A 20,494-nucleotide genomic window follows, 5' to 3' on the forward strand; every position below is an offset into this window, starting at 1 on the left:
TCCCAGTAACGCTATAGCGAGTCGTAAATAAACAGTTACCCTTTGGCCTCTACAGCCGCCTCTTTTTCGGTTCCAACCTGTAAATTGGCTGCACCTTTTAACATTCTCCTGGTACCCTTGAATTGCCCGATTCGTCTTTCAATTATTTACTGAACACATCTTTTCAACTATCTCTTGCTTTTAAGCACCCCTGTACTAACAATCTCCTATACTGCAAGAGAGAGAGACCACAGCTGAGGTCGCAGCTGTAGCATCATTTTAGATTTTACTTTCATTTGAGTTCCTCTGTTTGTAATGCCCCCCGTGGCCTCTCAACATGGGGTCACTTAGGTGACATATTGGCCTGGTCAATCAGCTCACCAAATGCTCATCCTTTTAACAACTAGATAGTAACTTTGCAGTGTGGTTGTGTGTCTATTAGTATCTGTGCGGTGTCTGTTTTGGAGGCATTGCCTATCAGGAGTTTGAGGGATCTCTTTTCACATCTCTGGAAAGGAGTAAGGACCTCTTTGTTGTGTGTGGCCTGCACTTCCTTGCTGCCTCTCTTACCAGTGGCTGGAGTCCGCACTCTTAATCTGATTCTAGCATGGCCACAAAATCCAGTTTGTGCTGCTCCCATCAAAATGACAGATTTGAGTTTGTTCCGCGACCAACTCCATAGTAAACGGAATACATACTGAACCCTATAGGCCAGTACATCAGCATGCTTTTGATTGCAAACTGTCATTGGGTTCCTATGTGCCGCATGCCTTTTTTCAATTTCTTTACTTTTCTTACAATCGTTGTACCCGCGCTTTAGCTTTAAACAACTCAAGCTAAAGAGCGAATGCCGCAATCACCTAAAAATGAATAAATAGAAAAACAAACATTTTCAATGCAAGTGTTCTCACATTATTGAAAGTTTGAGTTATTGGCGTCACATGGCCTTTAGCTCAAACTTTTATTAATTCAAGATCTATTGCACTGCAAATGCTTCTTAATATACTGCAAACACATGCCTACAATTTATCCAGATGCATGCTTTTTCATTCAACTACAATATCTTTTGCTATCCATAAACTTGTGTTTCTTTCTCTCCCCAGATCTTCCTTTATTCATTGAAAAACAACACAAAGTACTGTGAATATGGAAAAGTCGAATCAGACTCTCTTGAGTGAATTTTTAATTTTGGGATTATCGCAAAATCCTCGGCTTCAAATTCTCATTTTCATTGTGTTCTTACTCATGTATTTATTTACTCTTCTCGGAAACCTTGTCATTATTACATTAATATGCGTTGATACACATCTTCAAAATCCCATGTATTTTTTTCTCATGAACTTATCTTTCCTAGATATTGGTTTCACAACGGTCACCATCCCAAAACTGCTGGCGATCTGCCTGAAAGCCAAGAAATCTGACAAATCCATCAAATTCTCTGCATGTATGCTTCAATTCTATTTTTGCATTTCCTTCATCAGCACAGAGTTTTTCTTGCTGTCGGTCATGGCCTATGACAGGTACATTGCAATTTGCAAACCCCTGCGCTATTCATCTATCATGAATAAAAGAGCCATGATTTCATTGACTGTAACATCCTGGACAATAGGCTTTCTTGACATTATACCACATGTTGTTTTGATATCAAATTTATCCTTCTGTGCATCTAATGAAATTAATCATTTCTTTTGTGATTTAAATGCTCTTCTAAAACTATCCTGTTCAGACACATATTTCATAAATAGCACAACTTTCGGAGGGGGTATTGTAGCGGGACTTGGTCCTTTCATCTTAACAACAATTTCCTATGTGCTAATCATCTCAAATATCATGAAAATTCCCTCCAAAACAGGGAGACAGAAGTTGTTCTCCACATGTTCCTCTCATCTGACTGCAGTTGTTTTGTTCTATGGAACTGAGCTTGGTGTTTACATGAAACCAACATCTGTTCACTCATTGAACAAAGACAAGCTCTTTGCTGTAATGTATACAGTCGTCATTCCAATGTTGAATCCAGTTCTTTACAGTTTGAGAAACAAGGATGTAAAAAGTGCTTTGGAAAAAGCTACAGGGAAACTAAGGCAGACACACTGTACTACATTAATTTAATAGTTCAAGCTGTACAAATAGAAAGCATTCTTATCTATGGTCATGCACCAAGTCTTAACAGAGTTTGCTTATAACAATAATACCAAAAGTAAAGCAGTGTGGAAATGAAATGTGTCTTTACTTATCAACAAAAAACTGGGCAAACGATGACAGTAAATAACGAATGAATTTGTACACATGAATGTAAACTAAGCCATCACGTATTACAATATTTTATGGCCTTTGGCGTTACACCTGTGGTGTTTCCCATTCCTCAGCTAAGAAACAAATCATACAAAAGGAGGGTACAGAGAAAGAATCTGAGAAGGCATATGCTCCCAAAATAAGGTAGAACAGTCAAAAACAAACTGATTAATGTGACATTTGAGATACATTTTCACTACAAACAAAAAGGCAAAACTTGAGTTAATGCACTTCCATCAAGTCTCCTTGTTACCATCATGCAAGAGGGCTTCAAATACCTTGAGACCAATAAAATGGTGGATACACCTGATCTGCCTCCCAGGGGATTTGCATTCTACTACCCCTCAGACCACGTGGATGGGTCTACCTCAGCGGTGGCTTTTCCCTCATTTGTGGCTGCACCCAACTAGAAATTCAGCTCCCCTTGGGACATTATTAGGGTGGTCAACTAGTTCTGCTCCCCATGGGGATGAAACCCCAATAGGCATCACTTTAGTGGGTCCCTAGGTCAGTGTTTACCCTCCCATATTTGTCATACCAATGAACCTTTAGTGCCCCACTGACCACCTCAGTGTACCAGTAAGAGAGACAAATATTGATTAGAGATCAGGAAGAAATATGCTGCTGTCCCCTCCATACTCCTGCCTGGCTTTGTCTTTGAATAGTTCCCATCACTAATGATATTCAGTCACGAGGCGCTGCGGCCACTAAGAGCTCACCCTCTAAATGGTGTTCTTAGAGGAGTGAATGCCAACCAACTTCAAATTAAATAACTGGGTCTTTAAAGGACACTGGGTCTTTAAGGGACACTACGGGCTGGACTGTTCCCGTGAGGCACAGGGTCAAGAATGATTTGCATATGGCCATGTCTGAACTGGGGTGGCGTGGTGAGCAAAATAACGATGGATTAAACCCAGATCTGTGACTGGGGGTGAATGTTTTGCAAATGTGCAACATTCCGTCCATCATCTTGTGTGTTTTGCTGTTCGCCCTATGTGGGTAGGGTATGCCCAGACATGGGTCCCATGCTCACTACGCCACTGGAGTCAAGCTATCCTGGCTGAAGAGGGGTGAAACCCCGAAACCGGTCCTAGGATGCTTGATTCCGGTCAAGGGAAGACATGACTTGGCAGTTCGGGCTGGACTGTTCCCGTGAGGCACAGGGTCAAGACTGATTTTCATATGGCCATGTCTGAATTGGGGTGAGGTGGTGAGCAAAATAACGATGGATTAAACCCAGATCTGTGACTGGGGGTGAATGTTTTGCCAATGTGCAACATTCCGTCCATCATCTTGTGTGTTTTGCTAAACACTCAAAAGCTGTCATGTACTATCATGCCATCAAATTAAATGTCATAAACTGTCACTTCCTGTGATGTCATTCAGTGTGAATGGCACATGATGACACCTCTGCTACCAACGGCATTTGGGTGAATTGATGCCCATTAAGGTGCTCCTGAGACAGGTGGTCCCATGATTGTCCTCACCAAGTTCTGATACTGTCAGAGCAAAGGGGAACAGCGCCACCATTCTCACACACCCAGATCGGTGATTGAGACCTGAGGGAGGGCCCAGGGAGGATTCCTGAGTGTATCCTGCAGATGCGTACCTGCATGCATGTACACTGCTGGCTTCTCAATCAAGCATGCTCTTACAGCTGTATTAAGGTTATTTTATTCCCGAGGCAGGACAGAACTCACAATACACACCTTGTGTACCATTGGCCACCCTCACCACATACATGATACATCTATAACTCCACTGGCCCTTTCAACAAATCAACCCGTACTCCTCTTTGGTTCTAATGACTTTCCCTCTCTTAATTATCCAAATTTCTTATTCAGGACTTTTATCTTTCCTTAGTCCTACTAGTCCTGCACTGAGTTTGCTGGCTCTCATTGTAGCCTGCTGGTCTTCCATGGCCCGACCTACCGGTCCCAGCATCCAGTACAGTGTTGACTGATTACCAATATCCTCGAATCCATCCATATCTTTCCATTAAATTACCCCAAGCTTTAAATATCACTCCACCTTTTGTATTTCTGTGATTTTTTACAGTGACCAGAAAAACCCTCAACGAATGGTGTTCTTTCTGCACCCTTGCCTCTTTTACATTTTTGGGAGCTAAAGCAAGCCAGAAGTCTCTCATCTCTTTTTTAAATCATTCTTCCTACTTCACACCTTAGTCCATCATAAGAGCACTGCCTATCAATGAATGTAAGACAGACAGTACAGCACATGATATGACCCCCACTTCAATTGATATTTTCCTTCTTCCAAAGCATGACAAATGCCTCCTGAACCTTACTGCTGTCATACATCCACTGAGCACTGCAGATCTGACCCTCAACAATCTACAGAGGTGCCAACTGAGAGGTTAATTTTACAGCACTTACCACCATAACTGCCCCAGTCCATATTTCCCACCTGCTCCCTCACCCCCACCTATTTCATTTCTTTGATTAAGGTATCCTGGGATCACACTTAGTACCAGCCCAATGTCCCTTTGTCTCGTATACGTCCGAATAATGGGCTAGACGAACCTCATGCCATCCTGCAAAGCCAATTTATCGATTTAAACTGTGATATACTCCACTCAAGTAACTTTTCATAGTAAACACTGGTGTAAATCAGGAATGCTGAAGACTAAGGGGCATATTAACAAGAAAATGTGATAAATATTGCTATGCACCCTCAGCGCGATTTTAATTATCGCCGGTTTTTAAACCACGCCCCACCTCCAATTTATATATTTAAATTGTGATATACTCCACTCAAGTAACTTTTCACAGTAAACACTGGTGTAAATCAGGAATGCTGAAGTCTAACTTTCTAAGCAATTGGAAGTCTTTGGTTGCCTAGACAATGCACATTCTTCTTCTTTGAACCTTTTTATGCCATCTGTTTATCTGTTAAGTATCTTAGAAACATTTATAATTCTTTCCCATTCTACTGTTTAGTACGTGCACCCCCAGAAGTTTCTTAATGCCAATATAAGGTAACTTTTTCACTTTATTATATGTTAAAACACTTTCACCTACTGTTATTCCCACGGTGTTTGCCCTTTCCTGAGCCACCCCCGTGGCCAGACAATTTCTGCCTTGAACTGCAATTATTTTTTGTCTGCGATTCTTTCCTGTCCTACCCTGCTCAGACGCAATGGCCCAACCCCAACAGCCTTGCTACATTTTTCACTGTGAGAAATTGTGTTGTTGGTTGAGGAGGGTGTGAGCCTTTGTCAAGCAACAGCCACAATCCCCATCAGGGTGAACCAGTAAAGTCACTAAATTAGCCTGTGCTTAACCCTCTGATAGCTTGGCACTAAAGCAGTCAGGCTTAGCATAGAGACAGGGAGTAAAGTATGCAGCAAGCAAACAGCAAAAACATGAAATACAGCACCTAAAAGGTCAAAGTGTCAACTGTGGACAACTGGTTGTGCATGACAGGGGCAAAGTCAAAAATTATGGCCAACCATGATGGATCACAGTTTGGATACAAGAAGTGGGTTGAGGCTGGTCTCCACTTACCTTCAAATTTATAAGTAATTTTGTAGAAAACGTCTAAGAAGGTAAAGTTTAACGTGACAAGAAAGCTGGCGGTGTCCAAGGTGGAGGCGTTGTTGTTGTCATGGTTATGGTCCCTATGTCAAAGACTTGTATAAATTGGGCCATAATGCGTGACAAATCGTATAATAGCGGATTATCCTCATTGACTAATGGGATGGCTCAAGCGAATGTATCACCGCCTAATTAGAAGATCATAAATGTAATTCACAAATGAGCACCAGGAAAGGCTTAGGGATGCACCATGAAATGTAATTTTATTTCTGTTACAAATATAGGGACCTTGGCTGGGTCTCCTAAAAATCGCTCCAGGGCGGCTAACGAGACAGCTAGTTGTATTGTTGCGAAAACAGATGGTGGTGTCCTGTTGGGCCTATCAACCAGTGGTGTTGAAGAGTGCGGGGTTTCCAATCTGCTTTGCATTTGATTCACCCTACCAGTCAGGGCAGCAGTTTCTGCCTTTGAGGCATTAATCTCCCTTTTTAAATCGACGAGAATGGTGCAGAGATCTTCCATGGAGGCCATTCTAGTTGGCACTGTTTGTAAGGATGGTTAGATTCTTGGGCCTGTTATTCTGTCAGGGCTGGCTTCAGATCCTCAGGAACACTGCTTCCCAGAAGCCCACCTTCCGGCAGCCCTGACTCTGTTTGGAAAAATACACAGACTATCGGAATTACCAGATGGGAGGAAGGGAATTAGGGAGGGTACTGTGGGGAAGGACACCTGAAAAGCAATACACAATTTACAATTAGTATTTCTACAACAGGAGGCATAGATGAATCCAAGTTTGAAATACCTTCTAGTATTTATGAGCACTGTGGATCAGAAGGGAGAATTCCAAACTTTTTACACCTAAAACCCAATGAAGATCACAACTTCCTGAGTTCTCAAACATCAAGGGCCTAATTACGAGTTTGGTGGACGGGTTGCTCCATCACAAACGTGACGGATATCCTATCCACCATATTACAAGTTTCAGTTATATCCAATGGAACATATTTGAACTCAGAATATGGCGGACGGGATATCTGTCAGATTTTTGATGGAGTAACCCGTCTGCCAAGCTCGTAATCAGACTCTTAGTGTAAAACTCACATGATCTTGCAGCCAACATTTCTCAACATGTAGTGTTGATGTCACGCAATCATGTTTACAAACATTTAAATGTTAACTTCACATATTCTTGTATGGTATATTGCTCTCAACATTCAGGTTAATGTCACGCAAGCATATCCACAGTATTTAGTGTCAATTGACCCCCATGCTCCAAAGTCTATACCATAAAGTTACACAGTTAACAGACTTTCCAGAATGCTAATGAGCTGCAAACAACTCAAGAAATTGGTAGTATAGTCTTTTACCGCTGATCCAATGATCTAGTTCCGGAGTTTCCATTCTCAGGAAGAATACCACATTTAAGACTTGCACTTGTAAAACAAAGAATCCAAAATGATTCAGCTTTTTCCTACCAGGTTTAGTGGATGCACCTGTCAGGGCGTGGGTTACAAGAACCCATGTGCTTCCCTGTACTAGCAAGACACTAACACCTGTGAAACAATTCCCAGGCTCCGTGTCTATTTACCGGAGACCATGGATGATTGTAACCAGATGCCGAGCGATTCGCCGGGCACGCCAAAGATGGAGACCTGCCAGTGCAATCGCTGGTCTAGTCTCCTGCTTTTGGTCGCGAACCCGAGAGCAAACGCAGCTGTGAAGTGCGGCGGCAGCATATGATGCCTTGTGACAGGGCCGGTGCCCGTGTTGTGAAAGTCAGTCAGGGTAAGTTTTTCTAGTTTGCTGACAGTCTTAGGCGTAGGGTAGCTCTCGTTTCGTACTTCCGTTGGACAGTTAGTCAGGGAACCAAGAAGTCAAGGATAATTAGCACTTCTGCCACATTAATTCCGGAGTCTTCATGTGGCATTTCGGAGGCTTGGCTTTTGCTCAGCGGGTCAGCAGAATCCCTTGGAGGCCAGTTTTCTCTTGGGCAGAGTTCTACCAAAACAACAAGTATTCTCCTGTCAGAGAAAATAATAAACATTAGTACATTTGGATACTTATGAAAGGAAAAGACATTGAATCTATAAGAGTTTTATCGTAAACTTATATACTTACCCCAAGCCTATTTCAATAATAGGTCCCTATTTGGAATACCTGTAAATAAGAAAGAGACAATTAGTGACAGTACAGAAAGCTTATATTTAAAATTACATGAAGAGGAGCTAATGCTTATCTCTTAGAGGGTAACAAAGTTAGAGCACAGCAGATAATATATTAGAGAGTTTAGGAGGAAGGTTTTTTGAAGTTTTTTATGATATTATCTGTTTTCCAGTTCACCATGAGAGAGAGAGAGTAGAGTGAAAAGCGAGAGACAGAAATAAATGCTGAGAAGGAAGAGAGAGAATGGAGAACCGGAGAAAAGCGAGGCAGTCTCTTTGTGCCCTACCCCTGTCCCACGGCAGAGGTTCACGCAACCTCCGGTGCTATTGGGGTTCGTTGGAAGGCCTGTAGGGGGAATTGGGAATTCCCAACATTCTGCTCCCGCGAGTACTGGAATTAGAAGTGAATACGCTTGAGTTCATGACAGCCCCACTCATCGAGACGATGGAAGAAAGGTGCATTTGCTGCTCTCCATTATTCCTACCTGACCTTCTCGCCATCTGCTACAATCAGTAACTCTTCTATAACAGACACACATGAAGGGATAACCGTGCATTATATACTGACTGAACTAACTGCCTCTTTGTCCTGATGCCCCACATGTGGCCGAGGAAGTCAGCAACTATGCAAACAAATACAGCTCTTGTGTCAGATTTTAAAATGCAGAGAGCTTCCCAAAAGCTCCTCGTGCCCAGTTGCTGGCAGATGGGCTTGATCCATTTCTGTCTTGGACCTGCATAAGCAGGGCAAGCAAACAACACATGGGCTATGGTCTCTACAGGAGCCTCAAATCCTGGACATTTACTCAGGCACGGGTGTTTAGTATGCTTCTGGCTTTTACCTCATTGACTGGAAGCGTGCCAAGCCTTAATTGAACTAAGTGCTTTCAATATTGGGTTACTTGTATTAGGTTAAAGTAGGGTTCAAGGAGTCTTGTCTGTTTGTGGAGTAAACATTCTAAAGTTAGTTTACCCCTCTCGACCCTGCCAATGTCTACTTGTGCAACCCATTCCCAATAATGCTTCTTTTATTCAGCTTTCCAAAGCAGGGATGAATCGTCATGTTCCCAGGCTTCTTTTAGCCCTATGTCAAATGCAAGCTTCTTTATGTTACTCAGCACCCCACCTTGTTAAATACGTCTAACTGGATGACCTCTGCCATAGCTTCAGCGTAAGATGACAACTCCGAGGTCCTCTAGACTCTGGCCCAGAATAGCAGTGGGCGAAGCTTGGCAATGGCGCTAATGGGACGTTGCCCTATATCTAACATAAGTGGGTAAATTGGGGTGCTTTGGGGCAGCATCACTAGATTCCTCATAAATTTGTGCTCCGATCTAGTGAGCTCCAGTATCTTTTAGAATCCCCACAATTCAGATCTGTATAGGGCAGAGCTAACAGCTTTAAGGTCGTAGACCTATAGAGCAGAGGAAACTGGTCTGGTCTGTAACAAATTATGTTCTTTCACAGGTGCCCCCATAACCCGCTCGTGATTTAATGTCATTTTTGTTATGTGGGGGTTCCAAGACATTCTCTCCAAGAATTTAACCCCTAGATAGTCGAAAGTACGTGTTCTCTCCAGGGGGGTCCCTCCCAGAGTTGGCTTGCCCTTGTATGACCTGTGAGGGTTAAAAGCCATGCATTTTGTCTTGGAAGTGTTGATTTTAAGGCCCCCAACAGTACAAAATGATTAAAGCTATTTAATAAGAGGTTCACTACCTTCTCTCCACCTAAAGTCGAGCCATCAGCCAGCTCTTGAGATTAAAAGCTTCCAACTTCATTCATGTAAAGTGAAAACAGAGTGGGCGCCAGGACATATCCTCAGTGAACAATCCTACTAACAGGAATGTGGTCAGTAAGCTGCCCCTGTGTACACCATCTTATCTGTGCAAAATTATTTTTGTGGAGTCGGATGACTAAATTCAGGATAGGGGATGGAATTCCCATATCCTACAACACTTGCCATAGCTTAGATCTGGGGATTAAATCAAAAGCTGTATTCAAGTAAAAAAAAGCCAAATACAGGCTACCCTGATTAATAGTTACTATTTTCCAAAAGAGCAACAATAGGTGAAAAACCTGGACAATGATTCCTGTCTTTTCTCTGAAGCCATCTTGGTATTGTGTTAGGATAGCATTATCATCTGCCCAGGACAAAATCTTCTGAGGGAGGGCTCTGCTAAAAACTTTTTGCAGCTGGTCTATTAGGCTGATAGGCCTATAGTTACAAGGCTGGGCTCTATCCAATTTTTTATAAATAGGGACCACCTCTGCCTCCAGCCAAGAATCTGAGACAGAGACGCCACATGCAATGGCATTAGAGAGAAGAAGTATGTAACAGGCCCAATTTGGGGTGTCGGATAAAAAGAGGTCCCCAGGAACTCCATATGACCCAGAGGCTTTAGCTTGACTATTCCCCCACTTGCACCCTCGATCTCCTTCAAAGAAAAAAAGTCTAAGTCCACGTGATGAGGAGGGCACGAGTTATCTACCGCAGAGAGAGGATCTGCGGGATCAGTGTAAAGCTTTATAAAATCATCGTGCCACACTTGGGCTTCACAGATTCACTCTTGAACCCATACACCCAGTGGATCATCCACTCACACATCTACGCACAGAGTCAAACACCCCCCACTCACCCACACACCACCCACCTACCCACACAGACACTAAGGCACCCACACAGATACTCAGACAACCAATCAATAACCCATATAGACACTCATGTAGCTACTCACCAACCCATGCAGCCGCTTACACACCAACTGAGAGACTGACACAGACATCCACACAGATTAGTCACTAACCCATGCATTCAGTATGACATGTTTAATCACTCACTTATACAGTCAGTCATGCACCTACGTGTCTAAGTGTCTGAATGGATGAATGGATGATTTAGTAGGAGCGTGACTGATTCTATAAGTGAGTGATTAAACGTATCTTACTGAATGCATGGGTTAGTGACTAAACTGTGTGAATGTCTGTATCCGTCTGTCTGTTGGTGTGTAAGCGGCTACATGGGTTTGTGAATAGCTACATGAGTGTCTATATGGGTTATTGATTGGTTGTCTGAGTATCTGTATGGGTGCCTGAGTGTTTATGTGGATGGGGTGTGTGTGACTCTGCGCATAGATATGTGAGTGGGTGATTCACTGGGTGCATGGTTTCAAGAGTACATCTATGATGGACTGTATGTGTGGGTGAGTGTGTATATGGGTGTGGTAGTGAGTAAATGTATATCTCAGTGATGCATGTGTGAGTAACTACATATGTGAAAGGCAGTATATATGTGTGTTGGAGTATATAAATAGCTATAAGTGAGAGCGTGTGATTGTGAGAGTGGCTGTATGGATGAGTGTGTACTTGTATCAGTGATTGTATAAGAGTGTAAGAATGTGCTAGTATTTGTATCAGTGATTGAGCTGGTGTGTGTATAACTTTATTGGTGAGTAAATGGCAGTGTGATTAATTATTTGCATGACTGACTAGGTGTGTGAGTACCCCTATGGATGAGTGGTGGTGTGTGAGTGTTTATATAGGTGTATGAGTGCATATGATAGTCCTGTACTGAGTGACCATAAGTATGAGTGACTGTACGGGTGAGTGAGTGGATGTGTGTGTAAACCTAAGAATCAGTGAGTGTGTATGTAGTTATTGCTGTTGAAGTGTCTATGGTTTTGAGAATGGCAGTCTGTAATTTACAGTGGGTGTATCAAATGTTATATTAGGGTGTGAGAAAATGCATCAAATTATCACATGGATGTTGTCATCAGTGATGTCATCAGTGATGTAATTTGAGATGTAATCAGTGATGTCATCAGTGATGTCACTGACCATGTCATGAGTGATGTAATATGTGATGTCATCAGCAGTGCATTGCGGGGTCGCGAGTTATAGTTAGCTGAACTAACTATAACGAGGGAATTTCACGGGTTTTGTATGAGTGAAATGTCCAACTAACTATAACTTTTCCTAAAACCTATTGTTTTTTCAGTGAATTTCTAAGGTTTTTTAAATGCTAATTTCTAACTATAGCGTCCCTGAAACCTATGGTTTTTTCAGTGAATTTCAAAGGTTTTTTAAATGCTAATTTCTAACTATAACGTGCCAGAAACCTATAGTTTTTTCAGTGAATTTCAAAGGTTTTTCGAATGCTAGTTTCTAACTATGCCTACAAAGGTAGGACATGTGAAGAAAGAAGAAAAAACGCAGAGGAAGAAGCAAAAGAAATGCATAAAGAAGCAACAGAAGCCCACAAAGACGAAGAAAAGTGCAGGAAGAAGCAAGAAATGTGCAGAAAGAACCAACATAGGAGCAGAAAGAGGCCTTCTTCCAAAATCATCATGTGGCAACAACTTTCTCAGACGGGTACTGGTGGTAACTGACTCTGACTAACCAGGTCTAGAGCCAGTGCTATGCTAAAAGACACTTAGAATACAGTGAAAACACCTACATACACTAGGGAACACTATGCGTTGGGGTACCCCTGTGATTAGCATGACCACCTCTGTAAGGCCCTAGTACATAATAACGCAGATTAAAACTACCTCTTAAAACGCACTATGGGGTGCATTTGCACAGTGGTGAAGGGAGTGGGGGCCTGAAGTAACATGTGTGCAAACACGCCCTGTGGCCATTTTAAGTTGGGAGATTAAGTCCCCTTTAATCCTGATGGTCCCTGGGGTCCAACTAGCCAACCAGGTACCTCCAGTAAGCGCCACAGAGCTGCGTTGCAGAGAGGTGTAAAAAGGGGTGTGGCCTGGCCCACCTCTCTGCAACGCAGCGCAGTGGCGCTTACTGGAGGTACCTGGTGGGGTTGTTAGCCCCCAGGGACCCTCAGGATTGAAGAGGAATTAATTCACCAACTTAAAACGCATCAAAGGGCGTGTTTGCACACATGTCACCTCAGGCCCCTCCCTTCCCCACTGTGCAAACGCGCCCCGTGGTGCATTTTAAGTTGGGGGATTAAGTCCCCTTGAATCCTGTGGGTCCCTGGGGTCCAACTAGCCCACCAGATACCTCCAGTAAGTGCCACAGAGCTGCGTTGCAGAGAGGTGTAAAAAGGGGCATGACCTAGACCACCTCTCTGCAACGCAGCGCAGTGGCACTTACTGGAAGCACCTGGTGGGCTAGTTGGCCCCCAGGGGTCCTCAGGATTGAAAGGTAATTAATTCCCTAACTTTGAACGCGCCACAGGGTGTGTTTGCACACATGGCACCTCAGGACCCGCCCCCACACTTCACCACTGTGCAAACGCGCCCCGTGGTGTGTTTTAATTTGCGGGATAAAGTCCCCTTCAATCCTGAGGGGCCCTGGGGTCCAACTAGCCCACCAGATACCTCCAGTAAGTGCCACAGAGCTGCGTTGCAGAGAGGTGTAAAAGGGGCGTGGCCTGGACCACCTCTCTGCAATGCAACGCAGTGGCACTTACTGGAAGCACCTGGTGGGCTAGTTGGCCCCAGGGGCCCTCAGGTTTGAAAGGGGATTAATTCCCCAACTTTAAACGTGCCACAGGGCGTGTTTGCACACATGTCACCTCAGACCCCGCCCCCTCCCTTCACCACTGTTCAAACTTGCCCCGTGTCACGTTTTAAATTGGGGGATTAAGTCCCCTTGAATACTGTGGGTCCCTGGGGTCCAACTAGCCCACGAGGTACCTCCAGTAAGCTGTGTTTCAGAGAAGTGTAAAAAGGGGAGTAGCCTCTGAACACCTCTCTGTAACGCAGCTCTTAGGCGCTTACTGGAGGTACCTGGTGGGCTAGTTGGCCCCCAAGGACCCTCAGGACCCTCAGGATTGAAGGAGACTTAATCCCCCGATTTAACATGCCTGGGGGTGTGTTTGCACAGTGGTGCAGGGAGGGAGCAGGGCCTGATATAACAAGTGTGCAAACACGCCCCCAGGTGCGTTGCAAATTGGGGGATTAAGTTCCCTTCAATCCTGAGGGTCCCTGGGGGACAACTAGCCCACCAGGTACCTCCAGTAAGCGCCTAAGAGCTGAGTTACAGATCGGTGCTCTCAGGCCACGCCCCTCTTTGCAATGCAGCTCTGTGGTGCTTACTGGAGGTGCCTGGTGGGCTGGTTGGCCCCCAGCGACCCTCCTGATTCAAGGAGACTTAATACCCCAACTTACAATGCACCAGAGGCGTATTTGCTCAGTGGTGCAGGGAGGGGGCAGGGCCTGATATAACAAGTGAGCAAACACGCCCCGTGGTGGGTTGTAAATTGGGGGATTAAGTCCCCTTCAACCCTGAGGGTCCCTGGGGACCAACTAGCCCACCAAGTACCTCTAATAAGCACCACAGAGCTGTGTTGCAGAGAGGTGGTCCAAGGATACGCCCTTTGTTACACCACTCTGCAAACGCGGCTTCTGGTGTACTGCTGGTGGGGCGATGAGGTCCTCTTGTGTCCTGAGACCTCAGGACACAAGTGGACTTCATCCTCCGAGCAGCAGTGCGCCAGAAGCCAAGTTTGCAGCGTGCCACTTACTGGAGGTACCTGGTGGGCTAGTTGGCCCCAAGGGACCCTCAAAATTCAAGGGGACTTAATAGGGACGTTATAGTTAGAAATTAGCATTAAAAAAACCTCAGTAATTCGCTGATAAAAAACATAGGTTTTAGGGACGTTATAGTTAGAAATTGTCATTTAAAAAACCTTAGAAATTCACAGAAAAAAACATAGGTTTCAGGGATGTTATAGTTAGAAACTAACATTTAAAAAACCTTAGAAATTCACTGAAAAAAACACAGGTTTCTGTGATGTTATAGTTAGTTGGACATTTCACTAGTACAAAATCAGAGAGATTCGGCCGCCGTTATAGTTAGTAGAGCTAACTATAACACACACCCCCGCAATGCACTGCTGAAGACAATACATATTACATCACTCATGAAATGGTCAGTGACATCACTGATGACATCACTGATGACATCACAAATGACATCACTGATGACATCATCCATGTGATAATCTGATGCACCTCCTCACACCCTAATAAAACCTTTTATACACCCACTCTAAAATACAGACTACCAATATCGAAAGCATAGACAGACCAATAGCAGTTAGTACATACCCGCTCACTTATTCCTAGGTCTACACACACAAATCCACTCATTCACCCATACAGTAACTCATACATGCAGTCACTCATCAATACAGCCACTATCATATGCACTCATACACCTATACAGACACTCACACACCGCCACTCACCCTTAGAGTTACTTACACAGCTAGTAAGTCATGCAAAGAATCAATCACACTCCCATTTACTCACCTATACAGTTATACACAGACCACCTCACTTATTTATACAAATACTAAAACAAACTTATTCTCTAATATAATCACTGATACAAGCAGACACTCATCCATACAGTCACTCACTCTCACGTATAGTCATTTATATACTCTAACACTCACATATACTGCCTTTCACATATGTAGTAACTCCAACATATACCAATGAGATATCCATTCACTCAACAACACACCCATACACACACTCACCCACCCATACAGCCCTTCACAGATGCACTCTTGAACCCATACACCCAGTGAATCACCCACTCATACATCTATGCACAGAGTCATCCACACCCCACCCTCTCACTAAGACACTCAGGCACCCATACAGATACTCAGACAATCAATCAGTAACCCATATAGACAGTCATGTAGCTACTCACCAACCCATGCAGCTGCTTATACACCAACTGACAAACTGATACAGACATTTACACAGTTTATTCACTAACCCATGCATTCAGTAAGATACGGTGAATCAGTCACTTATACAATCAGTCACGCACCTACTAAATCATCCATTCAGACACTTATACACCCACTCATTCTTCAATACAATTTGCCATATATATATATAACATATTTCAATTTCAAAGAAACACACATTCACTGGATGATGTCATCCGTGATGTCATTTGAGATGTCATCAGTGATGTCACTGAGAATGTCATGAATGATGTAATATGTAACGTCATCAGCAGTGCATTGTGGGGGCGTGAGTTATAGTTAGAATAACTAACTATAATGGTCGAATTTCTCTGGTTTTGTACGAGTGAAATGTTCAACTAACTATAACATCCCTGAAACCTGTGTTTTTTTCAGTGAATTTCTAAGGTTTTTTAAATGCTATTTTCTAACTATAACGTCCCTGAAACCTGTGGTTTTTTCAGTGAATTTCAAAGGTTTTTTAAATGCTAATTTCTAACTATGCCTACAGAGGTAGGACATGTGCAGAAAGAGGAAGAACGGTGCAGCAAGAAGCAAGAGAAATGCAGAAAGAGGCAACAGAAGTACAAAAAGACAAAGAAAGGTGTAGAAAGAAGCAAAAGATATTCAGAAAGAACCAACAGTGGTGCAGAAAGAGGCCTTGGTGCCAAGTCATCCTGTGCCCCCAACGTTTTGCTGAACGGCACTGGTGTTAAATGACTCTGACTAACGAGACCTAGAGCCAGTGCTATGCTAAAAGACACTTAGAATACAATGAAAACACCTACATACACTAGGGTTCACTATGGGTTTGGGTACCCCTGTGATTGGCATGACCTCCCCTGTAAGGCCCTAACATATAATAGGGCAGGGGATTAAAACTACCTCTAAATCAGAGGTGGATAAACATGCTACTTTAACAATTAGTCACGTTTGCAGAGTGGTAGGGAAAGGGTGCTGGGTTTCCGACCAAAGCTCAGGCATTCCGCTGCGTAAGACTTACAGGAGGTACCAGGAGGGCTTCTTGGCCCCCAAAGTCCCTCAAGAGTAAATTGCACTTCATCCCCATCCTGTAGTCTGCCAAGAGGCGCATTTGCAGAGTGGTGGAGAAAGGGGGGCAAGACCTCCGAAGACATCTTAGCAATCTCACTCTGTGGGACTTACGGAGGTAACAAGAGGGGTACTTGGACCCAAGGACATCCCTGGGGACCAACTACTCCTCCTATTAACTCCAGTATGTTCCACACAACAGGATTGCTAAGTTGTCCTAGTAGGCCATGCCCCTTTTCCCCACCACTCTGCTAATGCCCTTCCTGGCGCGCTCTTGGATGGAGATTAATGTTCCCTTCGCTGCTGGGGGTCCTTAGGGGCCAACTAGCCTACCTGATACCTCCAGTATGTCCCAGATAGTGGGATTGCTGAAACCTGGACACAGGCCATGCCCCCTCTCTCCACCACTCTGCAAACACCCATCCTGGTGCTTTCTAAGTTGAGGGAATAAGTCCTCTTGAATACTTAGCGTCCCTGAGGGCCAACTAGCCCACCAGGTACATCCAGTAAGTCCCACACACCTGGATTACTGAGAGTGGTCAAAGGCCACGCACCCTTTTTACACCACTCTGCAAACATGGCTGCTGCTGCACTGCTGCTCAGGGGATGAAGTCCACTTGTGTCCTGAGGTCCTTAGGACACAAGAGGACCTCATCGCCCCACCAGCAGTGCGCCAAGAGGCGCGTTTGCAGAGTGGTGTAAAAAGGAGTGGGCCTCGGACCACCTCTCTGCAATCCACCTTTGTGGCACTTACTGGAGGTACCTGGTGGGCTAGTTGGCCCCCAGGGACCCTCAGAATTCAAGGGGACTTAATTCCACAACTTAGAACGCATCAGGGGTCTGTTTGCAGAGTGGTTTAGGGAGGGGGCGGGGCCTCCAGCGAGATGCCGGCTTAAAAAAAAAAAGATGTAGTCTATGGTACCCCTTCTTTCATGATTTTTCGGGCCCTGGTGACCCCCATCCCCCAGGGCCTGACCCCTTTTTAATTAAAAATAAAATCAAGAAAACTGGAAGGGGGCAGCGCAACCCCCATTCCCTAGACCACTATTGGCCCTGGGACCCCATCCCCCGGGGCCGCCCTGCTGTTTTAATATTTTTTATTATTAAATGGTAAGGGGTTGACTGACCCCCTTCCTGCGCCATTTTGGGCCCCCGGGGTTTCCATCCCCGGGGCCAGCCCTTAGCGTTGGGGACCGTAGGTGGAGCCCCAATGTCCCCATTGTCCCTGCTGGCTCCTCACCTCCTGTGGGAGCCGACATTACTTTTGGGCAAGGGGAGCTGCTAACATACAGCTCCCCTTGCCCAAAAGCAATTCTGCTTTGGTTTTTGGACGTGAGAGCAGGTTTCCTGCTCTTGCGTCCCAAAACCACAGCAGAGTTTGCTATGCCATAGCAAACAGCAATGCCTCGGGGGTGGGCACCCCCGGACATTGCAGGAGCCAGTCCTGGGGGTGGCGGTCCCCAGTGCCATCAAGGGCTCCAGAATGCCTTGATTTAAGACCCGGGGAGGTGGAGGTCCCTGGGGTCTGGGGGGGCCCGCAAGGCCCCCTGCATATAATTAGCAAGGCCCCGAGGAGGTGCTGGTGCCCTGGGCAGCATGGGCGGCAGAAGCCCCACACGCATTTTTGTTCAGGCCCCGGGGAGGTGGCAGTCCCCGGGGCTGTGGGGGCCCCGCAGGCCCCACATACATTATAAACATTGCCCCCGGGACCTAGCCCACCTGAGGGCTTACAGATAACGAACCACGCCAGCCCGCTTTTTGTTTTTTTCCTTAACTTTTCAGCCAGATTCTTGCACCTAACGTGAATTCGGCTGTTTAAAAAAAATGCTTTTTTGCACCTGGGGGTCCTTGTGGGGCCACCTGAGCAGGCCTAGGGTATCAGGGTGTTTCTACCCTGCCCCTTTTTCTTGTTTGTTAACCTTTTTTCCACTGTTTTCTTGTGACTCGGTTACCGCGTCACAAGATGGCTGCCAACACTTCTTGGTTTGGAGTGTTGGCAGCTAATTAGAAGTCAGCTCGTGCTTGGGAGGCTTCGCGAATCCTCCTCAGTGCTCAGATATATATATTTTTATTTTTTGGATTTCTCTTAAACTGCTGAACAGATTCACACCATTTTTAAATAAGCACGCTTTCTAGACCAAGACCTACATTTTTGCCAAGTTTGGTGTAATTCTGTTCAGACGTTCGGGCTGTAACCTGTTTCAAAATTCCTCTGGAAATTAAGATGGAGAGAACACACTTTGGGACCGCCCTTTTTACTCAGCCCCCGCTTGACGAATCGCTCCCAAACTTTCAAGACAGGAGCTGACCTGAGAGAACCATTAGTTTTTGTAAATTTCACGAAGAATCGTCAAACGGCACCTAAGATATTGGCAAATTAAAAAATGCTTTTCCTATGGATAATAGGTCCTAACTATAACTACCTACCTCCAACCGCCAGTAGGTAAATATATATATATATATATATATTTTTTTTTTTTCTTTTTTTTTTTCACTGTGTAACCAAAGGTTTCAGGGACGTTATAGTTAGTTGGATATTTGACTGATATAAAACCAGAGAAATTTAGATGTTATAGTTAGTTGAACTAACTATAACTCGTGTGTCCGCAATGCACTGCTGATGACGTCGATATTACATCACTCATGACATGGTCAGTGACATCACTCATGATATCACTGATGACATCTCAAATGACATCACTGATTACATCACTGATGACATCATCCAGTAAATGTTGTTTCTGTAAAGTTTAAATATTATTCATATATATCTATGCCAAGGTCTATTGAAGAATGAGTGGATGTAGAAGTGCCTGAATGGATTATTTAGTAGATGCATGACTGACTGTATAAGTCACTGATTGAACGTATGTTACTGAATGCATGGGTTAGTGACTAAACTGTGTGAATGTCTATATTAGTCTCTCAGTTGGTGTGTAAGCAGGTGCATGGGTTGGTGAGTAGCTACATCAGTGTCTATATGGGTTATTGATTGATTGTATGAGCATCTGTATGGGTGACTGAGTGTCTATGTGGGTGGTTGGGGGGTGTCTGACTCTGTTCATACAAGTCTGAATGGCTGATTCACTGGTTGTATAGATTCAAAGGTGCATCTCGGAAGGGCTGTATGGGTAGCTGATTGTGTGTACAGGTGTGTTGATTAGTGAATTGATGTCTCAGTTGTATATATGTGAGTAACTATATATGTTTTAGACAATATATGTGAGTGTTGGGGTGTATAATTGACTATACGTGAGAGAGAGTGATTGCAAGTGTGTCTACATACATTAATGTGCACTTGTATTAGTGATTGTATAAGAGAGTAAGTATGTATTAGTATCTATATAAATAAGGGAGGTGGTGTGTGTATAAGTAAGTCAGGTGGTGTGTATGTCTCTGAATAGGTGAGTACATGGGTGTGTGATTGATTTTTGGCATGGCTGAGTAGATGTGTGAGTAACTCTATGGATCAGTAGCACTGTGTGAATGTATGTATAGGTGTATGAGTGGATATTATACTGATGTAATCATGAGTGACAGCATGTATGAGTGACTGTATGAGGGTATGTCTTGCTCACAACATATAGATAAGAATCAGTGGATGGGTATCTAGTATCTGGTATTCTTGTGTCTATGGTTTCGAAAATGGTAGTCTGTATTTTAGTGTGCGTGTATCAAAGGTTATATTAGAGTGTGAGGAGGTGTGTCAGACTATCACATGG

General features: G+C 44.2%; 1 protein-coding gene across 1 annotated transcript; it reads left to right on the forward strand.

Moving 5' to 3' along the window:
• Nucleotides 1–1,125: 1,125 nt before the first annotated feature.
• LOC146813375 (olfactory receptor 5AR1-like) lies at nt 1,126–2,088 on the forward strand. Its single transcript, XM_085614756.1, has one exon. The coding sequence runs from the start codon at nt 1,126–1,128 to the stop codon at nt 2,086–2,088; it is 963 nt and encodes a 320-aa protein (XP_085470882.1).
• Nucleotides 2,089–20,494: the final 18,406 nt, after the last annotated feature.

Source organism: Triturus cristatus, chromosome 7 (genome assembly GCF_964204655.1).
Source record: "Triturus cristatus chromosome 7, aTriCri1.1, whole genome shotgun sequence".
Classification (NCBI taxonomy): Eukaryota; Metazoa; Chordata; class Amphibia; order Caudata; family Salamandridae; genus Triturus; species Triturus cristatus.

Coding starts and splice junctions, on each gene's coding strand:
- LOC146813375 (XM_085614756.1), top strand. CDS start 1,126: ATGGAAAAGTCGAATCAGACTCTCTTGAGTGAATTTTTAATTTTGGGA.